Source organism: Brassica rapa, chromosome A08 (genome assembly GCF_000309985.2).
Source record: "Brassica rapa cultivar Chiifu-401-42 chromosome A08, CAAS_Brap_v3.01, whole genome shotgun sequence".
Taxonomy (NCBI): domain Eukaryota; kingdom Viridiplantae; phylum Streptophyta; class Magnoliopsida; order Brassicales; family Brassicaceae; genus Brassica; species Brassica rapa.
Window position 1 is genome coordinate 14,828,626 of NC_024802.2, and position 23,740 is coordinate 14,852,365.

At 32.2% G+C, this 23,740-nt stretch overlaps 3 protein-coding genes and 1 pseudogene across 11 annotated transcripts; 1 reads left to right on the forward strand and 3 right to left on the reverse strand.

The window, feature by feature from the left end:
* Positions 1 to 2,035: 2,035 nt before the first annotated feature.
* On the forward strand, positions 2,036 to 4,850 carry LOC103834747 (protein PHOSPHATE STARVATION RESPONSE 1). 2 transcript variants are annotated; one of them, XM_033277152.1, is made up of 7 exons: positions 2,036 to 2,306; positions 2,791 to 3,304; positions 3,368 to 3,560; positions 3,641 to 3,847; positions 3,931 to 3,988; positions 4,055 to 4,124; positions 4,229 to 4,850. In XM_033277152.1, exons 2-7 carry the CDS (start codon positions 2,798 to 2,800, stop codon positions 4,469 to 4,471), a joined length of 1,278 nt encoding a protein of 425 aa, XP_033133043.1. In that variant the 5' UTR covers positions 2,036 to 2,306; positions 2,791 to 2,797; the 3' UTR covers positions 4,472 to 4,850. The 2 variants fall into 2 exon arrangements, with proteins under 2 accessions (XP_033133043.1, XP_033133044.1); XM_033277153.1 differs by lacking the exon at positions 2,036 to 2,306 and having other exon boundaries at positions 2,775 to 3,304; positions 3,641 to 3,717; positions 3,805 to 3,847.
* Positions 4,851 to 5,001: 151 nt separating this feature from the next.
* LOC103835514 (salicylate carboxymethyltransferase) lies at positions 5,002 to 6,886 on the reverse strand. Its single transcript, XM_009111698.3, has 5 exons — positions 6,873 to 6,886; positions 6,605 to 6,752; positions 6,111 to 6,524; positions 5,697 to 5,969; positions 5,002 to 5,600 (listed from the first exon to the last, which is right to left on the reverse strand). The coding sequence occupies exons 1-5, from the start codon at positions 6,884 to 6,886 to the stop codon at positions 5,259 to 5,261; spliced, it is 1,191 nt and encodes a 396-aa protein (XP_009109946.2). The 3' UTR covers positions 5,002 to 5,258.
* Positions 6,887 to 13,377: 6,491 nt separating this feature from the next.
* LOC103834748 lies at positions 13,378 to 16,147 on the reverse strand. Of its 8 annotated transcripts, XM_033277225.1 has the most exons (10): positions 16,008 to 16,130; positions 15,727 to 15,906; positions 15,363 to 15,591; positions 15,194 to 15,282; positions 14,971 to 15,095; positions 14,609 to 14,881; positions 14,374 to 14,531; positions 14,194 to 14,301; positions 13,919 to 14,104; positions 13,378 to 13,842 (listed from the first exon to the last, which is right to left on the reverse strand). In XM_033277225.1, the coding sequence occupies exons 7-10, from the start codon at positions 14,515 to 14,517 to the stop codon at positions 13,612 to 13,614; spliced, it is 669 nt and encodes a 222-aa protein (XP_033133116.1). In that variant the 5' UTR covers positions 14,518 to 14,531; positions 14,609 to 14,881; positions 14,971 to 15,095; positions 15,194 to 15,282; positions 15,363 to 15,591; positions 15,727 to 15,906; positions 16,008 to 16,130; the 3' UTR covers positions 13,378 to 13,611. The 8 variants fall into 8 exon arrangements, with proteins under 8 accessions (XP_033133116.1, XP_033133119.1, XP_033133118.1 ...); XM_033277228.1 differs by having other exon boundaries at positions 14,209 to 14,301; positions 15,727 to 16,147; XM_033277227.1 differs by having other exon boundaries at positions 14,609 to 14,719; positions 15,727 to 16,144.
* Positions 16,148 to 19,975: 3,828 nt separating this feature from the next.
* On the reverse strand, positions 19,976 to 22,839 carry LOC103834750 (annotated as a pseudogene).
* Between the last annotated feature and the right edge of the window lie 901 nt (positions 22,840 to 23,740).

Below are 23,740 nucleotides of genomic sequence, written 5' to 3' on the forward strand. Positions count from 1 at the left end.
ACGAATTTTGATTTAATAATATTAAATTTATATGTTATATTAAATATATAGTTAATTTTATTATTTTTCATATTTTATTAGGTTTTAAGCGTTTATATATGTCATTGATTTATTATTATTTTTAACTAAGTATTTATTAATTTTCACAAAACCCGTAATGAATTATAATGAAACACGGATTTTATTTTAATAATATTAAATTTATATTTATATTAAATAATTAATTATAAACTAATATAATAAAATTGTGAACATATATTTTTAAAATTAAGAGAATTCTTATATATATTGTATTGCTATCTGAAAACACTATTCTTTATTATAAAGTTAAAAATTAAGATATAAAACAATTTATAATTGAATATTAGTCAAACAAAATATTCATATAAAGATATTTTCTAACTAATTTTAATGTATGAGTGTTTTAAAACCCTTAACACAATAATAAGTATATACTTTGATGAACGTGTTTTTGATATATATTAATAATTCGATATTTGATTTAACTATCTGAAATCATAAATAATAACGTAACTTGTGACTGAGTTTAAAAAAAAAATTCTTTTAATTGCTTTTACTTAAAACCAGTTTAAGTTTAATCCGTGAAACATTATGGCTTCAGTTCGTGCCACTAGAAGAATGAAGAAAAATGAACAAAATGGAAAATAAAATTTCATTTGAGGAATTGAAAAAATAAAAAAAATATAAATTTTGTTCAATTTTTTTCTTATCAAAATTGCATAGAGATTTTTTTCTTTATAAATTCATTCCTCCATAGGGAGTTTAGAGGAAAAAAAATGGAATCTACCTTTCAATAATTTGACTAAAATTTCAATATAATTGGTATAAATTTTGAGAAACAAAGAATTCACCATAATTTTTTTTCTTTCAACATGGTCACCAATTAGAGTTTTATCATACTGATTTTTTGATTAAGAAGACATAAATTAATAAATATTCGTAAGATGATTATGTCCGTATGTGCAGACAAAACACCTAGTAAATAAATATATCGTAATTGATAGAATTTTTACTTTTATCCGAACTAGATTTATATACTCGAATATGTTAGCTCTTTTTTAGATTAATATCCAAAACGATATAAAATGTATAAGATATTTTGAAGTTGTCTAAAATATTTAAAAATATATACAAATAGTCAAAAGTAAATATCTAAAATAGCTAAAAATACTTAAAATATCTATTGATTCTCCATCTAAATATTCAAGCCAAACCAATGTTTATGTTAAGTTTAGGTATTTTGACATACATTATTCAAATTTATATGTTATATATTGTTTTTATTTTCAGATTTTGAGAAATTTAAACCATAAATTAATTAAAAAAAAATTAAAAATCATTTAAAAGGGTTATTAGAACCCGAACAAAACCCGAACCAAAATGTCTAAATACCCAAATTGAGCTAAAATCTTTAACTTCGAAAACTCAAAACCCGAATAGATCCGAAGCGAACATGAATGAGTACCCGAACGCCTACCCTTACAAAATAACCTAAAAGTCAAATTAAGGGGGGGGGGGGGTAATTATTTCCCTGCAACGGCTATGAAACAAAGTAATATGAAACAAATTAGGAAGATACAAAAAACACATCAACGCATTTTCTTATAGTTTTTTCATCAAAATATTGTGGGGTGGTTTGGGTCTGTTTGGGTTCTTTTTTCCAACCCTAGTTCTTTCATTTGATACTTTCATCATATCAGTTACGGGCTTTAAATTATAGGCCCATATTTATTAGGCATAACAGTAATATGTATGCTATTGAGAAAAAAAAAGATTTGAGTTAGGGCCTAAAACTGGGTTGAGATTATAAACAAGATGGAGTCGAGCTAATGATAACATCTCTATTCTTACTGGACAACGAAATACGAGTTATTTAGCAAAAAGATCAACAGAGACAACTTTGGGCCTAAGTAGCTTAATGGGCTTATAAGCGAACGAAAGGCCACAGATATCAGAAAAATAATTAAAAAAAAACACCGAAAAAGACCAAGCCTAACTCTTAATGATTCCTCTTATCCAATAAACAGTCTCCAAGTGTGAATTTTAGTTGGTTCCAACAAGCGAAATAACTCACGCGCTGTGACACACCGCGCGTAAGTGCACGACGACTGATCCATCCCCTTGTCAAGACAGCCACCACCTCCGAAATTACAAAAAAGAGGTCCACCGTCGTCGTCGCTTGCGGACCAGACGATTTCTCCGATGATAATTTTCTTCAAGGGTTTAATCATCGCCTAGATTCGAATTCGTTCGTCCCCGACGAGATCCGCATGAGTCGCTGCTAGGTGAGAATTTTCGATTCGTTTCGTTTCGTAATCATACATACATACAGGGAGAGAGATTGTTTATATCTTCGTTATGTTGGGCTTTCTCGAGATTCACGATTGGGTTTTTTACCTTTCCAGAGAAGTTGATGTTTGGTTGTTGGATAATGTGTTTTTGCTTTTGTTCGATGCTTGTGTTCTCCTTTATTACAATTAAGATTTGTTTTGTATGTTTCAGCTGAGTTTCTCATATTTTCTCGCTTAAAGACTGCTAATTTATTACAATGAGACAGGGACCTCGAACTCATGCTGTTTGTTTGCTTTCTGTCTCCTTTTCTTGAGATTTTTTTGGACAGCTTCTGTGTTACATTGAGTTTTTTATAAGTTTGGTGTTTAGTACTATTTAACAGCTTCTTTTGTGTTACACTGAGTTTTTACAGATTCTGACAACTTCAGTTTCAAGTATGGAGAGTTCATTTGTGTATTTTTGTTTTGTTTTGGTCAGGACAACAATGGAGGCTCGTCCGGTTCAGAGATCAGGTTCTAGGGAGCTCAGTAACCTCGCTCGCACTTCTTCAATCCCATCTACACCAAACCCTTCTTCAGCACCAGAAGCTGCTTTCATGAGACCAGACCACAAGCCATTAGGACAACAAACCTATCACTTGCTTTCTTCCAGTAACGGTGGATCAGTTGGACACATATGCTCTTCCTCATCATCTGGTTTCTCAACCAATCTCCACTACTCATCTATGGAGAAACACTACGCAGCAGCGTCGAGCAACGATGATAGTTCTTGGTGCAATGGAGGGTTTCTTGATTTCCCTGAAGACCACCAGGCCGTTCATAACAACAGCCAGATTGAGGACGGTTGCATTGGCATCGGCGCTGGGTTTGATGACATTCAAAAACCAAACGATTGGCAATGGGCTGACCACTTGATCACCGACGAAGATCCTTTACTATCGACTAACTGGAACGATCTCTTGATTGACACCAGTTCCAATTCAGACACAAAGGTTTGTTAAAGTTCCTACTCCAAAGTCTATACTTTGATTCCCTAATTGAACACTTGTTTTTAGGACCAGAAGTCTCTGCAACCCATACCACCGCAATCCCAGACTGTTCAGCAGCAACCTTCTCCTTCTGTGTCTGTGGAGCTGCGACCTGTCAGCACAACATCTTCAAACAGTAATAACAAGGCACGTATGCGTTGGACGCCAGAGCTTCACGAGGCTTTTGTTGAGGCTGTCAACAGTCTTGGTGGCAGTGACAGTGAGCATTTGTTTCTCTTTTACTTTCCATAAACTTTTTATGGAAAGATAATAATCTTTTTATCTTCTGGTTACACACAGGAGCAACTCCTAAGGGTGTGCTGAAGAAAATGAAAGTTGAAGGGTTGACTATATATCATGTCAAAAGTCATTTACAGGTTCTTTTAATTTTCTCCTCTGTGCTACAAATGCATACAGTTTTGTCTTCTTTAATGAAAGATTGTGTTTGCTTTATGAAACTGCAGAAGTATAGGACGGCTAGATATAGGCCAGAACCATCAGAAAGTGGTAGCTACCATTGTCTCTGCTCTCTTTTATTCCGTTGATGATTACTTTTTTCATGAAAATCAATTTATTTTTGAGCGTTACAGGCTCGCCAGAGAAGAAGTTGACACCGCTTGAACATATAACAGCTCTTGACTTGAAAGGGTAAGAAACATAACAAGTTCTGCACCATGTTTAACAGATTCTCGCTGACCATAATTTATACTACAGTGGGATAGGGATTACAGAGGCTCTGCGACTTCAGATGGAAGTGCAGAAGCAACTCCATGAGCAGCTCGAGGTAGACATTGCTTATAGCTTTGGTTTTTATGCCCTTTGTATGAGTTATGGATTCTAAAGATTATGAGTTTGGATTAAACTGTTTTTCTTTTGCTTTTGCTGTAGATTCAAAGAAACCTGCAACTCCGGATAGAAGAACAAGGCAAGTACCTGCAAATGATGTTCGAGAAACAAAACTCTGGTCTCGGCAAAGGCAAAGGGACAGCATCGACATCAGATTCACCATCCAAATCTGAGCAAGAAGACAACAAGAAGACCGCTGATTCAGAGGAGCTCGCACCGGAGGAGACCAGGAAATGCCAAGAGCCTGAATCTCCACAGCCAAAGCGAGTCAAAACCGACAATTGAAAGCATCTATCTACATTTACTAGGAACTGGTGTATTGCTGGATCGTTTCGTAGTTCCAGAGTTTTAACAGTTATAGAGAGAGCGAGAGAGAGAAAGAAAGAGAGCTCTCTTATATTGAGGGTCTTCAGGACTTCCTTCTGTCTCTACTGTTTCAACTATTTTTCTGATGGAAGACTCTCTCAACTCTGCTGTGTAGACAAAGAAGAAACCAAAAACAAAAATAAGAGTTGGTTGAGAGAATCTTCATCATTTGAATGTAATCTAAATGCTGTAACTCGTCGTTAGTTTACGGATACAGATTCTGTGTTTTAATACTTTTTTTGAATATGTAACCCTCAGTTTGTTTTCTTCTATTATGAATGTTATTTTGTCTTGTCATTATATAACCTGACAAAAACCTATTGAGTTTCTTTCAACTCTGGATAATTGATCAATTATTTGATTAATAAGAATACCAAAGCAAAAAAAATATGTTTCTGAGCACATCAAAAGATTCAAAACTCAAAAGCAAACATTAGAGATGTCAAATGTCAAACGGTTTTGGTTTGACTATAGAGGATAACTAGTTTATTACGGTGCCGCTTAGGTGAAGTCTCAATTGTGAATATCCCCTTGGTTAATCAAATTTAATCAAATATACAATACATGGAAAATGCTACATCAAGTAGAAATGAAAAATGATTTAATCAAATTTATTTGCTTGATATGTTTCCTTGATACTCTGGTTTTATTATCGTATATTCAATATTTGTCACACACACATAGAGATAGGTTTCATTTCTATGTTTCAGAGTTTCCTTTTTAGAACAACAACAAATGTAATGGGTCTTATGTCTTCCTTAGCCAACTCCTCGTCAATCAGTCTAGCATATGTATCAAACATCTTGTCCAATATCTTTTCTCCGAAGTGTTGAGCAAGCATTGACCCTTGAGACGCTCTTACCGTCTTTGCAAACACCAGACCGGCACTGATACCATCCTCCTTGCCCCACTTATTGGCCACTTCAATCATCCGTAGCTTCTCTAATTCAAAGGACCCTTCTTTGTTCACTTCACCTTCCATCTCAGCAGCACTTGGTGCGTAAAAGTGATTCTCGTAAGAATCGAGCTTCTCCTGCTCAGTTTCTCCCTACAGTTAAAACGGAAACGAATTACACAGTTTGTAAATAAATATCCATTTTTGTGACATCAGCTTATTATATATAATATATATTATAATATATACTTGTGCGACAAGATCTGCTATGGATCTTGCGAGGAGTTCGCAGAAGAAAGAGTTTCTTCTGCCAACAGGATTAGGACCTTCTCTTCCAAGTAGTATGAGCACTATTCTGCCTGTAGAAACCACCTCTTTTGATCGAAACCTGAGGAACATGGAGAAATCTTCCTTGAATTGACTGCAGTAAGCTTTGGAAACAGCTTCAGGGCTCCAGGAGCAGATGTTAATACAGCCTTTGTTTATGGACTTGCCTTGATCGTCATACAAACCTGGAGGAACCTGAAATAAAAAAAATAAAAAATAAAAATAAAATACCCAGTATGTATTAATGTATATCTGTATACTTACACTTGAAGGTATATATCTTGAATTACAATTATTATAGATTTTTTTAAAAAATTATTATATATATATGTTCACCTTGGAAAGCCAGTGCAAGCTAAAAGAGGAATAGATAAAATGGATGTTTTTTTCAGGGAAGAGCCTTCCATAGAATGATCCAGGGTTGGCTGCAATGAAAACTGAGGGGCAATCACCATAGTTAGTATCTCTCTTGAGCTCTGTGTGAAAGTCAGGCAAGGACTTGAATATAGAGTTGAAGTCATTGCTAGGGAGATCGTTAAGGAAGATGCTGAATTCGGGCAAAGGCTGGTTTGGGATCTCAAGGTGGTGAGCAAACTTGACGGCTTTGATGATGTCTTTAATGGTGGAAAGAGTGTTTGGTCCTGAAGAACATCCCAGGTCAGCTATTTTTAAACTCTTGGGTCTTGTCTCTTTGTAGGGTTGTTGCACTGTTTCTAATGTTATGTGTTTTGTCTTATCAGATGCTTTCTTCTGCAAATATCAAAAAAAAAAAAAAAAGTAATTACAATTCAAGATTTTATATGAGCGAAGATATTTGAAATATCAAGAACCTGTACGGAAGAGTTTCTGGCATAGTCTGTCATGTGAAACTCTCTTTCTATATCCATCACAGTGACGAAAGAAACTATTTCTTGGGTTAGGCTTTGTTCTTTTGGTGTTAGAATTTGCTTCTTAAAAGGACTATTTGGCCTCTCACCTCTTGCAATGTATATAAGAATCAAATAATACCGCTAGTTCGATTGGCACTAGGAAAAACTATTTTACAAACTAGAAGAGACTATTTAAAATGATCGGTTTCGGGCAAAAAGGTGAAATTACTCCCTTCCCTTCATTATCATCACCAGTGCTTTAAAAGCACGACATTATTGTTTTACCAAATTTAAGTTAATAAAAATTTTAATATTTAATTTTTGTTTTTGCTTATATTTGTAAACTGGTTTAGTTTTATTTTTTTTGGTGATAAAATGTTTATTTTTGTTTAAGTTAAAAATTTGGGTTTTAAAATTATAATAAGCTCAATATATATTTTTCGTTTTAAACTAAAACATAGCTAAATTTATGTCTATTTTAAAAATAATTACGTATTTAATTAGTTATTTAAATAATAAAAATTAAAAATATTTATAAGATTTTTTATAGTAAAAATAGTAAATATCCGAAAATTAAAATTTAATTTATTGTAATAACAAATAATTTCATTTGTGCTGATGAATTGGTCTAACATATGACCAAATTAATTTTAAAACAATATCTATAAATAGTTGAAATTTGAGTGACATAAATCATGAATCACACGTAATAACAAAAAAAAATATGATATTTCTATTTTAATAAGATATATTTGTATTCTACATATCTTGGAAAAATTGTAATGAATCGAGAGCTTTATTCACCTCGTTAGTTGGACTTTGCATTCTAAGTTATTTATTGGTTCCTATTCTTTATGATTCCCCAACTCTTTGCCATGATAGTGAGTGTATTTTTTAACAAGTTGTCAATTAATTGGTGCTTCAAAATACACGTTTTTAATAAGTTATCAACTAAAATAAAATAAAAATACATGTATGTGTTATAATATATTTCTTGGGAACAAATAAAGTTTTGATTGAATATTATTTAACATTAACCACAACTTTTTAATATATTAAAATTTTCATAATTAATTGAATTATAACTGATTCAAAACAGTACTTTGATTTTAGATTTTTATCTATGGATTTAGATATATAAAGCAACATAAAAATATAAAAACAAATTGAAAAGATAAATCATTCAGCTTTGCAAAACTAACATATGCATTTACTAGAGAACTCTTCTAGAGCAGTCTATTTCACAAAACATATCTGAAAAATAATAATCAAATATCATTTTTAAATCTGGTGAGATTCATGCTTAGATTTTTCAAGCACACATAACTTTTTAATGAAAGTTATCCACTTGTTTTTGACCAAAATTATGAACTTAAGTAACTCCAATTAGCTTATAAGTTTTGAAATAAAAAAAATTGAAATCTTGGTGTGAAATGAGAGATAAAATAAAAGAAAAATTGTTTGTTTGTGTAAAAAAGATGTAGATATTTATGCACATTTAAAGCTTAATTTTGGTTGTTAATGGTGGTTGGTGTATTGATGACAATAACAATTTGAAAACAAATGATGAAAATGAGCATGTATGAGTATAACAAGAAATTTTGAAGAAATGAAAAAAATAAAATAATGACATTTTTTGTTAATAATCAAAAAATTTAGGGTGAATATGACAAATAAAAATAAAAAAGTTACTTTTGTGTTTAACCACAAATATTAGATCATATTTGAAAACATCCCTTAAAAAATTATATAAAAATGATCTCACGATTTTGAAGCATGAGTTACAATCTAGTTAGTGTTAAAAGAACATTTTCATGTTTGTCGAACTCGTATATGTCTTTGTCATTGCTTTACAATCTTCATCAATTGTAAGAAAAACCTATTTATCTTTTATTCATTATGTCCAAATCTCTTTTTCATGAGTTAGGTTAGGAAAATAGTCCATAAAAATAAAGATGAGATATGTTATCCAACATACGTTATCTGATTCTAGGTCTCTTCTGATTCACTCCAAAAAATAAATGTTTGAGGGATCCAGATCTTGGTAGAAATTTTACAAAGCCGACAAATTTAGATGGTGAAACTTTAAGTTCGAATATTCAAGATATGGAACTGAATGCTATATATTTTAAAAATATTAAAATATAATTTTAATTATATAATTTTAAATAATTTATTCAATTTTTTTCTAAATAATTTTAAGTAATAAATATATATATATATATATATATATATAAATATATATATATATATATATTTATTTATTTATTTATTTATTTATTTATAGTTAGTAAGTTTTAATTTAATTTTAGTTTTATGAGATCTTTAAAAAATCCTTTTTTTTTTTTTGAACAACTTAATTCATATTAGAAAGACTAGGGCCAAGCCCAGTTTGAGTACAAATTGCAGAGGGCTGACTTAGCCACACAGTCAGCAGGTTTATTTTGCTCTCTAGGGATAAAAGTGAAAAAAACAGAAATTCAAAGAACGGGATAGGGTTTCGATATCCGAAAGAACTCCGTAGAAATTTTTCAGTTTTTCCTTCGAAACGATAGCTCTGATGAGCCCAAGGGAGTCTGATCGAATCCAGACTCTTGTGTAACTAAGATGGATCGCGTGGGATAAGGCCGATCGTATCGCCAATCCCTCCGCGAGAAGTGGTGATTTCACATCTGGTTGGAATTGGAAGCCTTGCTGTGGTGGGGCATTGGGAGCTATGAAGATCCAACCAAGACCTGTCTCCTTTGTTGATGGATTCCATGCAGCATCCGTGTTACAGAGAACGGTCTCTATCGGGATTTTTGGTGACAGAGATCGTGTCGGGGCTTTATTCTGATCATTTGGTGGTTTGGAATCAGATTGTGCCCATGCCCATTCCTTAGCGCTTGCTACCGCCTTTGTGACCACCTTCCAGGGAGATGTGTGTCTCGATTCAAATAGAAGTTGGTTGCGAGCATTCCAAATCATCCAGATTACCTAGGAGAAGATTTCGCCAGTGATACCAGTTGGTGGTAAGCAAAGCCACTCTGCCGATTGTTTCTTTAAAAAAATCCAAATTCAGATATTTCACGGATATCAAAATTTTACTCTATATACAATATCCAAATTCTAAATCGAAATCTGGATAAATAATCGAATCCAGATCCATATATCCTAAAATAATTGGGAGTGGAATCATCCACATCTACATAAAAAACAAAAAGACAACAAAAACAATATTTAATAGTTTAGATGTAACATTTTATTTGTCGTATCGATTTAAAAAATAAATAAATATTTGCTCACAACTAACCATGTGCATATGGTTTATTCAGATTAAACATACTAGATTCTTTCTCCGCGCTACGCGCGGATAATATATTTAAATTTGTTACATTTATCATTTTTATTTGTATGTGAATTTTAGTATATTAAATTATATATAATTAATTTTTAAATTTGATTTTTTTATATTTTTAGGTTGAAGTAAGTATTTCTATTATATATAACATAATTAACTAATAAAATATGAAGAATCAAGTCCGAGATTTTAGAGTTACGTAAAAAAAATATAATTATGTATAGAACATAAATTATCTTATTTTAAAAGATCAGAATCTCATCTCGAATAAATTCACGAAAAGAAAAAGTACTCCAATAAACTACTTAAAATATAAAACCCCATTTTCAAAAAACAAAGCGTACTTAATAATATTTTTTTACGTGTAATAGTTGAAAACTGACAATTGAATATCGATCTAGAATATTATTTTAATATATCAAATGGTAAAATATTAATTGTAATAAACAAATTTAGAATTTTGTAGTATTACATAAATTAGAAGTCTTTAAAATCTAAAATCTATTTCATTAACATAATTTCTTTATTCATTTATTATTTTGAGGTTAGAAAATATTGATTTAGTTTTATTTGTATATTAATTTTTAATAATTTAGTTTCTGATTAAGTAATTTTAAAATTATCAAGAATATAATATATTTAAAATTATTTATTTAAATATATATAAATATGATGTCTCATTTAATGTGTGTTTGCATTGAGTATATTTAATTTTTAGTTTGTATATTTAATAACACCTTGTTGCGTGCCGTTCTATGGTTTTAATAAATGTGTTGTCATTTCATTTTTATTACTACTAACATATTTTTTTAGTGATCAGGGATAATGTATTTTTAACGTTATGTATTATGTTTTATCGTATATTTCTAACTCTTCCTGCTGGCACTTTTTTTAGAATCATTTTAATTAGCTAATATTTTTAAAGATGTAAATAAAACTGTGTATGTTGTAAATTTAGACTTTTTAGTGTAACTGAGCACAATCAATTATGGAAACTGTATTATGATTTTATTTTACTAAATCTTTCATTCTGTGTATATATTTTTGTTTTATTTTGTATTTTTACAATTTTGTTGCTTTATTCTTTAGTTGCAAAGAATTGCTATTTCTAATTTTTGTTTCATATACCTTAAAATTCTTCGGTTAATTTTTGTTTGTTTTGTTTCTCCAATTACAATGTACTGTTTACCGTTTTTTTTTGGATCAAACTACTAATATCATCAGATAGAAAAGCTTAAACTCCAAGAATGGAGTGAGTATTTGTGCTATAGAAAACTGATTTAGCTACTAATATAGTGAGATATTATAATATTAGAAAGTATGAAAACTCTTCTCTGTTGTCCTACGCTGTACATAATGAAGTTGTTGTCAATTGATTATATATTTGTGATAACTGGAAATACATCTTTATGTCTTCCTTACATCATCCTTAATTAGTTTACGGTTCCACCATTTCTAATATAGTGAGAGTAGCATAATATTAGATGTTGATTATCTCCTTCCAATTAGGAATGCATAGAATGAAAAAAATTCAAGGTGAGACCACTTTACAATTTTGTACTCATAGAGTTAGTTTATAGATTACTCTATATGTTTCAAAATGTAATCAGTTTTAGTTAAAATCTGTAATATTTAAAAGTTATTACTTTAGAAAACTGTCATTTAATATATAAATTTAATCAATTACACACTAACTTACATAATTTAATTGGCCACACAATATCTAACAAATATAAAGTTACATTGAAATATAAAAACAATTTATATAGTGAAACAAAAAATACTTTTAAACCATTATATTATAAAACAAAAGAAATATTCAAATTATATTGAAACATTAGAATAGTAAAAATCACAAAAGCTGAAATCTCAACGTCGATCATTTACGTCGGTCATGCCTTAGATCAATTATTTATTTTAGAATTATTTATTTTAGAACTATTTTTTTATTTAATTATTTTATGAATCTATACTATTAAAGCATGATCCTATTGTCATAATTACCTTAGCATGCCCCTTCCTTCACTAACATTGCATGTTTCATTAAGGGCAATTAAGTAATATTAATAACAAATCTATATTGAGTCATTATTTTTGGATCCAGCCCACATCAAATCTCTCTTGGGCCATTTGGACCTATTAAAAAATCAGATTCAATTCTCACTTTTTTTTTTCTTTGGGCCATTGAATCCAAATTCAAATAATTTTTTTTCAACTATTCTTAATTATAATTTTTTTCTTTTATTTATATAATTGAAGCATTCATAAAAATAATTGAATTTTTTTATTGAAAAATATAAATCTTTATTAAAAGTATATAATTTTTTAATTAAAATATTAACCCCATGATAAAATTAATTTATCAGAGTTATACCAACTTAATTCATTAAAAAAATAAAGTTTAATTTTTTAAACATAAATAGTCATTTAAAATGAAATACGATAAATAAAGATAAAATTTTTTAAGTTTTTTATAAAATAAAACACAAATATATGAAAATGTAACATTTACTAAATATTTGTCAATTGCAAAAAAAAAACAAAAATAAACCCGCGCTTTGAAAGCGCAGGTCAAAATCTAGTAATTTACTTAAAGGGGAATCTAAAATGGTTAGTTATCCGTTAACATGTTTGCAGAAACAAATTGGTTAGTATATTTTCTATAAGTAAGGGGGAATCATCTCCCCACTTATTTGCCGAGCTTTGATTATAAGATATTAATTTCTTTAACGGCTGTTGTATAAGATGGACCATTTTGGCGTTTGATCTTTTTTCATATTAGTTAATAAAGTTATCAATAATGTGTATTATGGGTTCCACAACTTGTAATAATCTTATAATTATGTAAAAACATAATATTGGTGTTTGATCTTTTGAAAGTGATAAGATGTATTGTGAGTATTATGAGTAAAATGGTTTTTAAATGTTTATAAAACATGTCAAGTTTAAAGATGCCCACGGATTTGCCTAATTTGATTGCTCTATTTGATTGTAAAGAAGTTGTATGATATCTATTTTATTTCAGTACTCAAAATTGCTTAAATATTAATAGTATCTTGGAACTTAAATGATTTTATGTAACTAAAAGTTGATGGTGATTATCTCAAGTAAAAGAGTGTTACGAAAATTCGTAAAATCAATTCACCGCTGGTAAGGTTATTTAAGAAAGAGGCAGTATTATTGAGGATTTAGAAGAAGCAACCTAAATCTTGGTCTCATCTATAGTTTTATTTTCTCTCTGACTTTGATAGTTATTATTTTGTCTGCTTTCACCAATGTTTTGCCGTTCGAGTGTCAATTAATAAATTAGAGGCCATTATACAAAGGCCATGGATTTATGTCTCATTTTCTGTCTTTGTGTCGTTTTAAAGTTCAAATCTTCGCCAAGTAACAATATCAGAACTCGGAAGCATAATATATATTTAATCAGAGGGGGGACAAAGTGTCCTAACCCTTTCTTGAAAACATAAAGAAGTTCAAATCTTCACCGAGTAACAGTACCAGAAGCAAACTAAACATTTATTTAGATGGTGGACTTACGTGTCCTAACCCTTAGTTGAAAATGTAAAGTAATTTTTAAAAAAGCCAAAGCTTAGGTGAAAATGATGGGTATGCTACTCCATGGTGCTCAGCATTTCTTGGATTTATTCTCTGTTGGTGATCCATGAGGGTCATCAACATTCTCAACAATGGATTCCTTCTGCTCAGTGTTTGATGTTGGCTGCACAGCATCTGATGTTTCTATGGGCTCATCACCAGCTTCCGGGGGATTACCACCTGTAGAGGAGTCACCAAGATGGTACTTGCAAGAAGCACAATTTGATCCATGCATATCATCATCATGATTGTTACCACCACCCTGTTGTCAAACAATATAACTTTAGCAGTTTGTTGTTCAATGAGAAAAAGAAAACGATAATTTGTTGATGACTTACATGCGGTGCAAAGGTAGGACCCGAGATTCTCTCATTGTGGTCAAAGATCCTAGCGACGGTGAAGGACTTATGGTGAGATGAGAAATTGGCCTCATTGAGCTTGAGATGGAATATGTATGTATTCCCAACAATGTCCTGGAGCAATTGTGGAAATTCATAGTCGGCTGGGTCTTGATCACCCTGTCCCTGAAATTGTTGGAAATACGTTTTAGCAAATACCAATTCACTAACATGCAAAAATAGTCTGTCACTTTATCTATTAGAAAGGCACAAACCATTGGATTCACAACCTCTGCAGCCCTGACACATGTCAGCTTGGTCATAGCAGAGTCAAATACAACAATCAAAGCTGTATCTTCACCTTCGCCCATCAGTATCTCAACCTGGTACCAGTCAGTTTAAATAATTGATATATTTATGTTAAGTAAGATGATGACGTAAATTTATAAAACAACCTGACAACCCCAACAACATTTACATTGAAACATGTAGAGCATGAGAAGAAATAAATTCCTCGCTGGAGCTTCTTCGAACACTTGGCACATGAGATGTAACACCATATGTTTGAAGTTTCCAGAGAAACAATTGTGGCTTTGCATAAGCGCTCAATAGCCTGCGTGCAAATGAGTGTCATGGGTCAATCTCCAGGACATCGGGGAGGTTGAGAAAGTTTAAAAGTAGAAATCATACTTGTGGGGTGTCTCCAGAACGTAGATGTTCAACTCCCCTACTGAAATAGCCTCCAGCTTTTGCACACCACGGTATTGCTTCTCACTGGTGGAGTCATTGCTGGAAGACAGCCTGAAAATGGTATGAAATAAGTAGATGGATATAGTCATATGTATCATGGGCCTTATAAACGTGTGGAAAAAGTAATGTATTCCTCAAATAAGCTCTGGCTTGCTATCACATCATTGTCAAAGTAAAAGTGTATCCCAGAAGTTGAATTGAGGAAACGACGACCTGAAGTTAATGGTTTAAATATGTGAGAATTCTTTTTAGAGCAACATAGAGGTATGTAAACGTGGCCATGTATTTTAAGAATCACTCACCTCCCATAAACTTGGGGTTGATGTTGGTTGCTACCATCACTTTAAGGTGGACAACACCAGCTTCTAGTCTCATGTGGAGGATTTCAGCCAGGCTATCGTAAACACTAACGCATACAGTTGATTCCCTGCAAAGGAAAGTTCTTTATTTAGAAATTACCGGCACCGGTGACAATTTTTTTTTTTTGAAATAAAGCATTAATTTGTAGGTTGTGAGAGAATTTACTTATCTAGCCGAATGTTAATCAAAAGACGCTGGGTGGTCTGAGTGTCATCATTGTATGTTGCCCTGATGTCAAACCTCCCCAATGATGTCTAAAATAGAAAGGGTGATTGGTATAAGATGTCTGAATTAAAATTTCTGAGTAAGTACAAAGAAAAAGCGGAAGACAGACCTGGTAGCTCGACGTTAGTATTAGCCAAAGCCATGAGTTGATCAACACTACGGAACCTAAATATTTCCGATGGAATCAGGTTTGCAACAATAGTTACTTCGTCCATCTTCGTAAACTCGTCAAGTCTGATGGCGACGATGGAATCACAGAGCTTGAAATGATTGTTTCTCCTCGTAAGATCAAGCCACTAAAGCTTGAACAGATACAGACGCTTGGGTGTGAGAGATGACTGCAGGATGTGCAGATTTGTCAGTAAAATTAAACCACAGTAAACAAAACGTAATAAGAAGCATGAAACAGTCACGGTATTGAAACCAAAAACGAAATAATAACAACGACGAAACAGTTCAAGTAAAACAACAACCCCTTATGATCCAAGAACAGCATGTCAACACCCATGAGTTCACCAGTTTTCTTCACATTTCTAGCTTCCCGAAAATTGTTCGTGTGCAACGCCCTGGCTTACTCGGAAAGAGAGATATGGGAAGCGGCCATTGTTCTTGCAAGAGGTTTTCTAAATTTTTAGTAGAGAGGAGCGATGAATCTGTGGAAATCATAGCTTCGGAGAGATCAGAGAGAAGCTGAAGAGCACGGATGGGGTGAAATACGTTGTGGGGATCGATTTAACTATGATTGAATGTGAACCTTTATGAGAGAGTCTTAAAGAGCGTTCCAGCGGTTACTCAGACCTACGGCTTGAGGAATAGAGAGTTCTTAGGGTTTCGTGACAGGTTGATAAAAAAAAAACTTTGCTATGGATTATTGATTGGACCAAAAGACAGGCCTATCCAAAACGTGGGTATGGATTTATAAGGATTTAGATAATCAATGGATATGACATGACAAAACAGAGATTTCTTATTGGATGATTTTTTAGTCCAACGTGGACAGGCTAAGAGGAACCCTTATTTTACTTTTAGTATTGTACTAGAGTCCGTGTCCGCGCTTCGCGCGGATTACATGTTTAATTAAAGAACAGTTTAATTAAAATTGGAAGTTTTAAAGTTTCTGAAAGTGTAAGTTAAGTTTTGTTTCTTTTATAATGCGAAGACGTTGGAAGCGGTGATCACTTTTTTTTATAAACTAAAGTAAGTTTGAATAATAAATTATGTTGATGAATTTAATATTCGTAAGAGAAAATAGTATTTGAGTGTGCCTATTTAATTGACGTAGAAAGCTGTAACGTAAATTTTAAAAAAATTGACTGGTGTCGTTTGCTATGAGGCTTAGGATAGACATTTATTCCTCTTTTGGAAGCGTTGTATGATATCAATATCGTTGTCAAAGTAGAAGCACGATCCAGGTGTGGTTGTGAGTGATAGTTTCCCTGAAAAAGTGAAATATTTGTAAAAATTTAGTTTGACATAAACTTTATGTTTAGTTTATTACCTTCATGTAACCGTAGAATGATACTTGTGATGATTACAATTTAGTTTTTCCTGGTAGATATGCGATTTTACTCCCTGAAATTAGACGTCTCCTTGTCCCACAAAGTTAAACGTACCAGTTATCTACAAATAATTATTGTATTATATTTCAAATTTTTTATATTTTCTATATATCTAGGGTATTAGGGTCATTTTGGGCATTTTGGGCATTTTGCTACATGTCATCTCTACAATTAAAAAAATAAACATGAGACGGATAATTTTATTTAATGTTGGTAATATCTTATGCATCATCTATAAAATAAATATATATTCATATATACCATTCCAGATTTAGTAATATTATTATTTTTATATAATTATACAATTTGTATTACTAAAGCTTTTAAAAATATGCAATTTTTAAACATCTAATATCTAATCGTATGATATTTAGTTTCTTATATATCTACAAAATTTTAAAAATATTGTTTAGGCCAAATGTTTGATAATTATACAATTTTATATCATTTTTATTAGTTTTATATAATTTGATATAATATATATCAAATCTATATTAAATTTTATTAAGATAATAGTAAAATCTATAACATTTAATAAAATTTATTTTTAAATATAAGTTAGAACAACACTAAGAACCTCAATTGAAATAGTATAATAATGGGATGCGTGAGAAGCTTTGTGATTCAACACGCCTCCGGTCACTGTGGCGAAAGACTAAACAAAAGCATGTAATTTCATAAAATAGAATGAGCTTCTTAGTTTCTTGGTATCATATACCGTAAATGGATATTGGGCTGACTTCAGTATTGACTGGGATTTAAATAAATTGTTTGTGCTTCGTAATTGACATGGATATCAGCCCAGTTTGAGATGAGCTATTAGATTAATTGGCCAGGAATTTTTTGCATATGTGGCACACTTTAGAAGCCTTTAAAATAGCTCCTTTTATATAGTAGGATTGATATATGCATTTAAATCAAAATCCGTTAGACTATGCTAATTATGTCAGTGATGTTGATTTAATTAAGAACCTACTAGACTATGCTAATTATATGTATACAGCTTTTTGATTAAATCAACATCACTGACACGGACCAATTATTAAGGCGTACAAGAAAACACCATGTAGCGTTGCTCCACCTACCACTCCACCCTTTTCACTTCCTTATTTTTTTCTTCTGGATTTACAATCTTTTTAGCATGTCCACCTACTCCCCCTTAATCACTTATACCATCTCCAATGTATTTTGCTATTTTACCTCTAAAATATAGGAACTCTATAATAGAGATGAGATATGCTCCAATGTATTCCTCCAAAATAACAATCTCTAAATATAGAGTAAAAAAATAAAGGAATGCTATTTCTTCCTCTAAATAGAAGAAAAAAATATAAATCTCTATTATAGAGGAAAAAATAGAGGTAGGTTGAAGCAATTTCACCTCTAAATGCTATTATAAAGGTAAAAATAGCAATGGATTAGAAATGCTCTTAGTTAGAATTTTTTTCTTCAGATTTTACAATCTTTTTAGCGTTTGTCCACCAACTCCACCCTTACCATGATTTTAGACTTAGTCAATGATTTTCATAAATATTTTTAATCATATTTATACATTTTAATAATACACAGTTTTGGAAACATAATAGTTAAAAGATTTCATATAGGCAAATATTTGATATTATCTTATTTATTTTTATAAAAACAAAAATTTCGTGATTTTAGGTGAGTCAATGATTTTAACAAATAATTTTAATAATACTATGTACTATATAATAAACAGTATCATCTACAAAAATATTTGATTTTATCTTATTAATATTATATAAGTAGAGTTATTGGCAAATGCATTTTCATCAATTTTGAAAATTTGGGATTCAGTTGTTATTGGTTCATTGATTTTAACAATCTTAATAAAATTCCTTGTTCTTAGTTTGAATTTTTTTGAAATTCATTAAAATATTTTGTTATCAAAAAATTTAGTTATTATTAATTCTCTAATTCTAACTAAATCCAATATTAGTAGAAAAATAATTCTCTCAATTTTTACTCATAAGACATAACTTTCAAAATGTCATGTGTATCCATGATATTTATAAAATCTATATGATAAAAAATTTTAGAAAGCAAAATCTATCAAATTTTAAACTTTACAAACTCTAGAAAATAAATATATAAATTCATGACAAAAAAATAAATAATACAAATTCATGAAGTAGAAATCTAGAAAATTTATGATCAAATGGAGTGTTTGCTCTCACATACCTTAGTGATAATGACTTCTGATTTGTTATTGTAAAATTATCTTTTCTGCAATTTTAAAGTTTTAGTACTCCAAAACTATCGAAATAGAGTAAACAAAACAAAATTAGACAAACAGCATTCTTCAATCTTGAAAGAACTATACAACAAGCAAATGAGATCTAGTTTAAAAAAAACTAATACAACATCCAACAATTAAGGAGATTAACTTCGTATTGTATTTCTGTTGATCAGAAAAAAAACCCTTCATATTTTTTATCTAATTTAATAACTTAAAATTAAGTTAAAAAACTAACACACTAAAATCTAAAGGGCAATTCTCATAAATAGACAAATTTCAAGTTGTAGTCACAAAAGTAGACCACAAGAAGGAAAGTGACCAAAATATTTCATTTAATAGGTAAAAAAACATAATATCCTAGATATATAAAAAAAAATAAAAAAAATAAGGAAAGTGACCAAAATATTTTATTTAGATTATATGTTTTCAAATTCGAATTTTTTTCTAATTTTTTTTCGATTTTTTTTTAATCTTTTTTTTCAAATTTTCTTTTTATAATTTGAAAATACTTTTTGAAACTATTTTTAAAATTTTTATTTTAAAATATTTAATATTTATTTTTTATTTTATAAAATTTTAAACCTTAATCCTAAATTCCTACCCCTTAACTCTAAACCCTAAGGTTTTGATTAGTTAACTCTAGAAGTGTAAATGTATATTTACCTCTTTAATGAAACATTTTGGTTATTTTGATTCTTAAAATCTATATTTGTGACAAAAAAAATTTTAGTGCTATTTTTGGGTATTTTCCAAATCTAAATATGTTGAGTATATTTATTAATCCGCACAAAGCGCGGATTCTCACCTAGTTCTCTTTATAAATACTTTCGTAAACTCTTATAAATGATATTTTATACTTTTTATACCCACACAAATTCTATAATTTAATTGTTTTTTTTAGAATATGAAACCCTCAGTTTGTTTACTCCCAAAGTTCTCTGTTATGAATGTTATCTGTCTTTTACAATACAACCTGACAAAAAAAACTATTGAGTTTATCACAACTCTGTATAACAGAATATAAACTTCACATCAGATGAGATACCCACACATACATGCATCTATAAAAACAAAACACAACAAAGGATCATCTGAATGGCTCCACTGGCATTGTTTCCTCCAGTGTAACGGCAGCCTGAAAACACTCCACAGCTTCTTGCATAGACGAGACAGATCCTTCAGCTTTAAACATCTTCCCAAGAATATACCAAGCCGTATGGTTCAGCCTATCAATCCTTAGAGCCTCCATTAAAAAGCTTCTTACAACTGATCCGTTCCCAAGCTCCATTAGAATCTCAGCCTTGGATACTAGGCTCGGGACGTGCACTGGATCGATGTCCAGAGCAGTTGTGAACGCCTCCATCGCTTCTTCTAGCTGGCCTTGTCTCTTGTACAGTACACCTTCAGTGTGGTATCTTGCAGGAGAGTAAGGACCGATGAGTCTTGATCTCGAGAGACATGTCTCTGCGTCACGCCACTGCGAGAGGTTTATATAGATATGAGCAAGATCATGCCACGTCCCAAGCTCCAGACTCCTCAGCCCCTCTACATCATATCCCTCCTTTGGCATCTTCTTTACAGAACTGAAGCTTTTGCTTTGAACTTGAAGGAGTGCTAGAAGCTGTGTGTAACTCTCAATCCCATCCTTCACTTCTCCTTTAGCTACACGAAGCTTTGCCTTCAGACGCAACAGCTTCCCTTGTTCCCACTTCCCTGCCTCGTTAATCGCTGCATCCACAATAGTCTCCGCATCTTGAAACCGCTTCTGCGCGGATAAAACCCGAGCTAGAAGCAGCCATACTTCAAGATCAGACTCTGCTCCAAGCTTCAACGCGTGCTTAGCGTACGCTAACGCTGAATCCAGCTTCCTCTCCTCTGCCTTCTCCAACGCGAGACGGTGCAGGACTCTGGGGTCTGTCATATCCGCAGACTCCAGAGCCTGCATCCCCTCAGAGAGCCTAGCTACACGCTCGGTCTCGGTAGCTGATGCTCTCGAGCTTTCAGTGAGTGCAATGCCTAAAACTAGACGCGCTGCACTATCTAACTGAACACATTCTTTGCCTAAGCTTCCCATAGCTCTCCTCGCGTATTCTAAGCCTTCCTCAGCGAGTTCAGACCTCTCACCACATATCTTAGAAGCCATCAGCAAACCAGATACCCGGTTTGGATCCTCCAGCTTCCTCAGTAAACCGAGCGCTACAAGATCTTCTCCTGCACCGTGGTAACACAAAGACAACGTATAATAAAGCTCCCTCTGGTCTAATATCTCAGGTCTAAGCTTTTCAAGTTGCTTAGCCAGAGCGGTTAGATCTCCTGCAACCGTAAGAGCGAACGTGAGATGGTCCAAGATGGCTGCATCCCACGAGATTCTCTTCTGGTTAACTTTCCTTAGAAGTAACAAGAGAAGAAGGATAGCTTCCTCCACATTGTTCCTAGGAATGAAAGCTCCTTCAGTCTGAGCGCGCAGGTTGGGCGGGACTGCTTCTTTCCCGGAGTAGAGAAGAAACACTGCGTACTCTTTTTGTATCCTCGCTCTGGTTTCAGGATCAAGCTTCCAGTGATTGAGAAGCGCTCTTCTGAAAGATAAGATAGCATCACGCGGCGAGTCAGCTAGTTTCCATAGCTGAGGAAGCAGCTCAACTGCTTTGGTCAGCGTCTCCTTCAACTTAATGTCACCTATTACATTTTCTAGTAAAGAAGCCTCCACTATATCAAGAATGACTTTGCAAGACTGCGCAGCTTCTGCAAGAAGAATCAATTTGTTTAGCCAACAAATACAGAAACATAAGAAATCGGCCATAGCCGAAATGATTTTCTTATAATCCGATTTATGCGACTCAAATTGGTTTAAACGGTTCTAAATCGGTTATTAAAAACAATTTCTATTCGTTTAAATCAATCTAAATTGGTCTAAAACTTTTAAATCAAGCAATAATGTTAGTTTAATCCACAAATTTGAAACTATTTTTTTTTTGTATATCTAATTTTTATAATTTAACAAAATAATTTTATAACTAAACTTAAAAACTAATTTATTTAATATAAATGTAAATTATATAAAAATAAATCAGTAGCTCGTTAAGAATAATTCGGCCAGTCTATAGTCCTCTATTAAGCTTCTAGCTACTTACTAGCGAGTTTTTGAACATTGATAAAGATTGTGACTTGTGACTACCTTGGAACCTTGCAAGACGCTGGAGAGACTTGGCTTTGAGGAAAATAGCATCAAAGAGCAAATAAACAGTATGTTTAGACATGGGAGGAGGAGGAGGAGCAAAGCTGGTTTTGGAGCGTCTTCTATGTTTTGGTTCTTGTCTAACAGTTAAAGCGGTTTTCATCTTTATTGTGATCCCATTGATATCAATCCGTTCAAAGACTCGCAATGCCGCCTCTATGTTCCCTTTCTGATACTCAATCCTCCCCAAAAACGCACTCGCCTCCTGAAACAACAACAACAACAACACAATGATACGCAGCTGTTCTTTGAGAGGTCAGGGGTGATGAAGAAAACCGAACCTCGTGGTTTAAAGAACTAGTCTCACGCAGAGATAACTCTAGTTCGTCAAAGTTCACATTATCAAGCTTCTCAGCAGCTGAAGCTGATAAAGCTGAGTTCACAGCAAGGTCTGGTGGTTGATTGTTGTCTTGCTCATCTATAAGTCTCATTTGTTCACCAGAACACAAACACTTCATCCTGATGTTACTTAAACTCTGTCTTAGTATATGCTTAAATGCAACTTCTCGGAACTAATCTCGGTCTTCTTCATAGCTTCTCAAACAAGTTAGATGATTAAGAACACGTGTTAAATCAGAACATAACAGAAACATGAAATAAGACATTCACATTGATGTAATACGGTTCTAACTCAGTTCAGTACCGAAAAGCTCGAAACTTTATAACGAAAATTGAGATAATATAATTGAAGATAAAGCTCTGAATCAAATCGAATTGCATATAGAATTGAAGTTATGAAGACGATGAAGAAGGCAGAGAGAGGGAGAAAAGAACACACCTTTGATTTTCCGGGAAAGAAGAAGAATCCGAGATAATAAGGAAGATGACAGACATGGTGGCCTCGAGATTCTTCAGACTTGTTCAGATTCGAAGCAATCAAGGGAAGCAATTGAAAATGAAAAAAAAATAACTGATCTTTTTTACTTTTGTCTCTGCCTTTTGCTTTGTTGCTTTCTGCATTGATGTGAGTGAGAGTCTCTGCCTCTTTGTTTGTTGTTTCCTCAGTAATAATAAAATTAAAAACAAAATATAAAAAGGAGACGGCGTGAGGAAGGAGAATGGGTGCAGTGCAGGAGGAGGGGAATAAAAACAGCAGATGGAATGATCCAAAGCTTTGGACTTTGTACCACGAGATGAGACATGTGTTACTTATTGTATTACTGCCTTTTTGTATTTCTTTCCTTTCTTTATTATTATTTCCTTCCTTTTTGGACTATATTATTATCTCCTTCCTTTTTCTGTTTATTACTTACCTTTTCTTTTTTTCCTTTTCTTCTCCTTAAAAATGTCTCTCACTCTCACATGTTCACTTTTTGGGTTTTTTTTCATTAACTATTTTAATATTTCTTTCTATTTAATTATGGGCCACCAAAATATTAAATATCAAATTAATATTTTCAATGATGGAGCAAAGAAAATGTTGAAATAGCAAT

Excerpts from the sequence above, each read along its gene's own strand:
- LOC103834747 (XM_033277152.1), top strand. The coding sequence starts at position 2,798 with ATGGAGGCTCGTCCGGTTCAGAGATCAGGTTCTAGGGAGCTCAGTAAC. Across the intron at positions 3,848-3,930 it reads GCCAGAACCATCAGAAAGTG|GCTCGCCAGAGAAGAAGTTG; the intron begins GTAGCTACCATT and ends TGAGCGTTACAG. Across the intron at positions 3,989-4,054 it reads ACAGCTCTTGACTTGAAAGG|TGGGATAGGGATTACAGAGG; the intron begins GTAAGAAACATA and ends TTTATACTACAG.
- LOC103835514 (XM_009111698.3), bottom strand. Across the intron at positions 6,525-6,604 it reads CCAGAAACTCTTCCGTACAG|AAGAAAGCATCTGATAAGAC; the intron begins GTTCTTGATATT and ends TGATATTTGCAG. Across the intron at positions 5,970-6,110 it reads GCTTGCACTGGCTTTCCAAG|GTTCCTCCAGGTTTGTATGA; the intron begins GTGAACATATAT and ends TTTTTATTTCAG.
- LOC103834748 (XM_033277227.1), bottom strand. The coding sequence starts at position 14,517 with ATGCAAAGCCACAATTGTTTCTCTGGAAACTTCAAACATATGGTGTTA. Across the intron at positions 14,302-14,373 it reads AATGTTGTTGGGGTTGTCAG|GTTGAGATACTGATGGGCGA; the intron begins GTTGTTTTATAA and ends GACTGGTACCAG. Across the intron at positions 14,105-14,193 it reads CAGAGGTTGTGAATCCAATG|GGACAGGGTGATCAAGACCC; the intron begins GTTTGTGCCTTT and ends CAACAATTTCAG.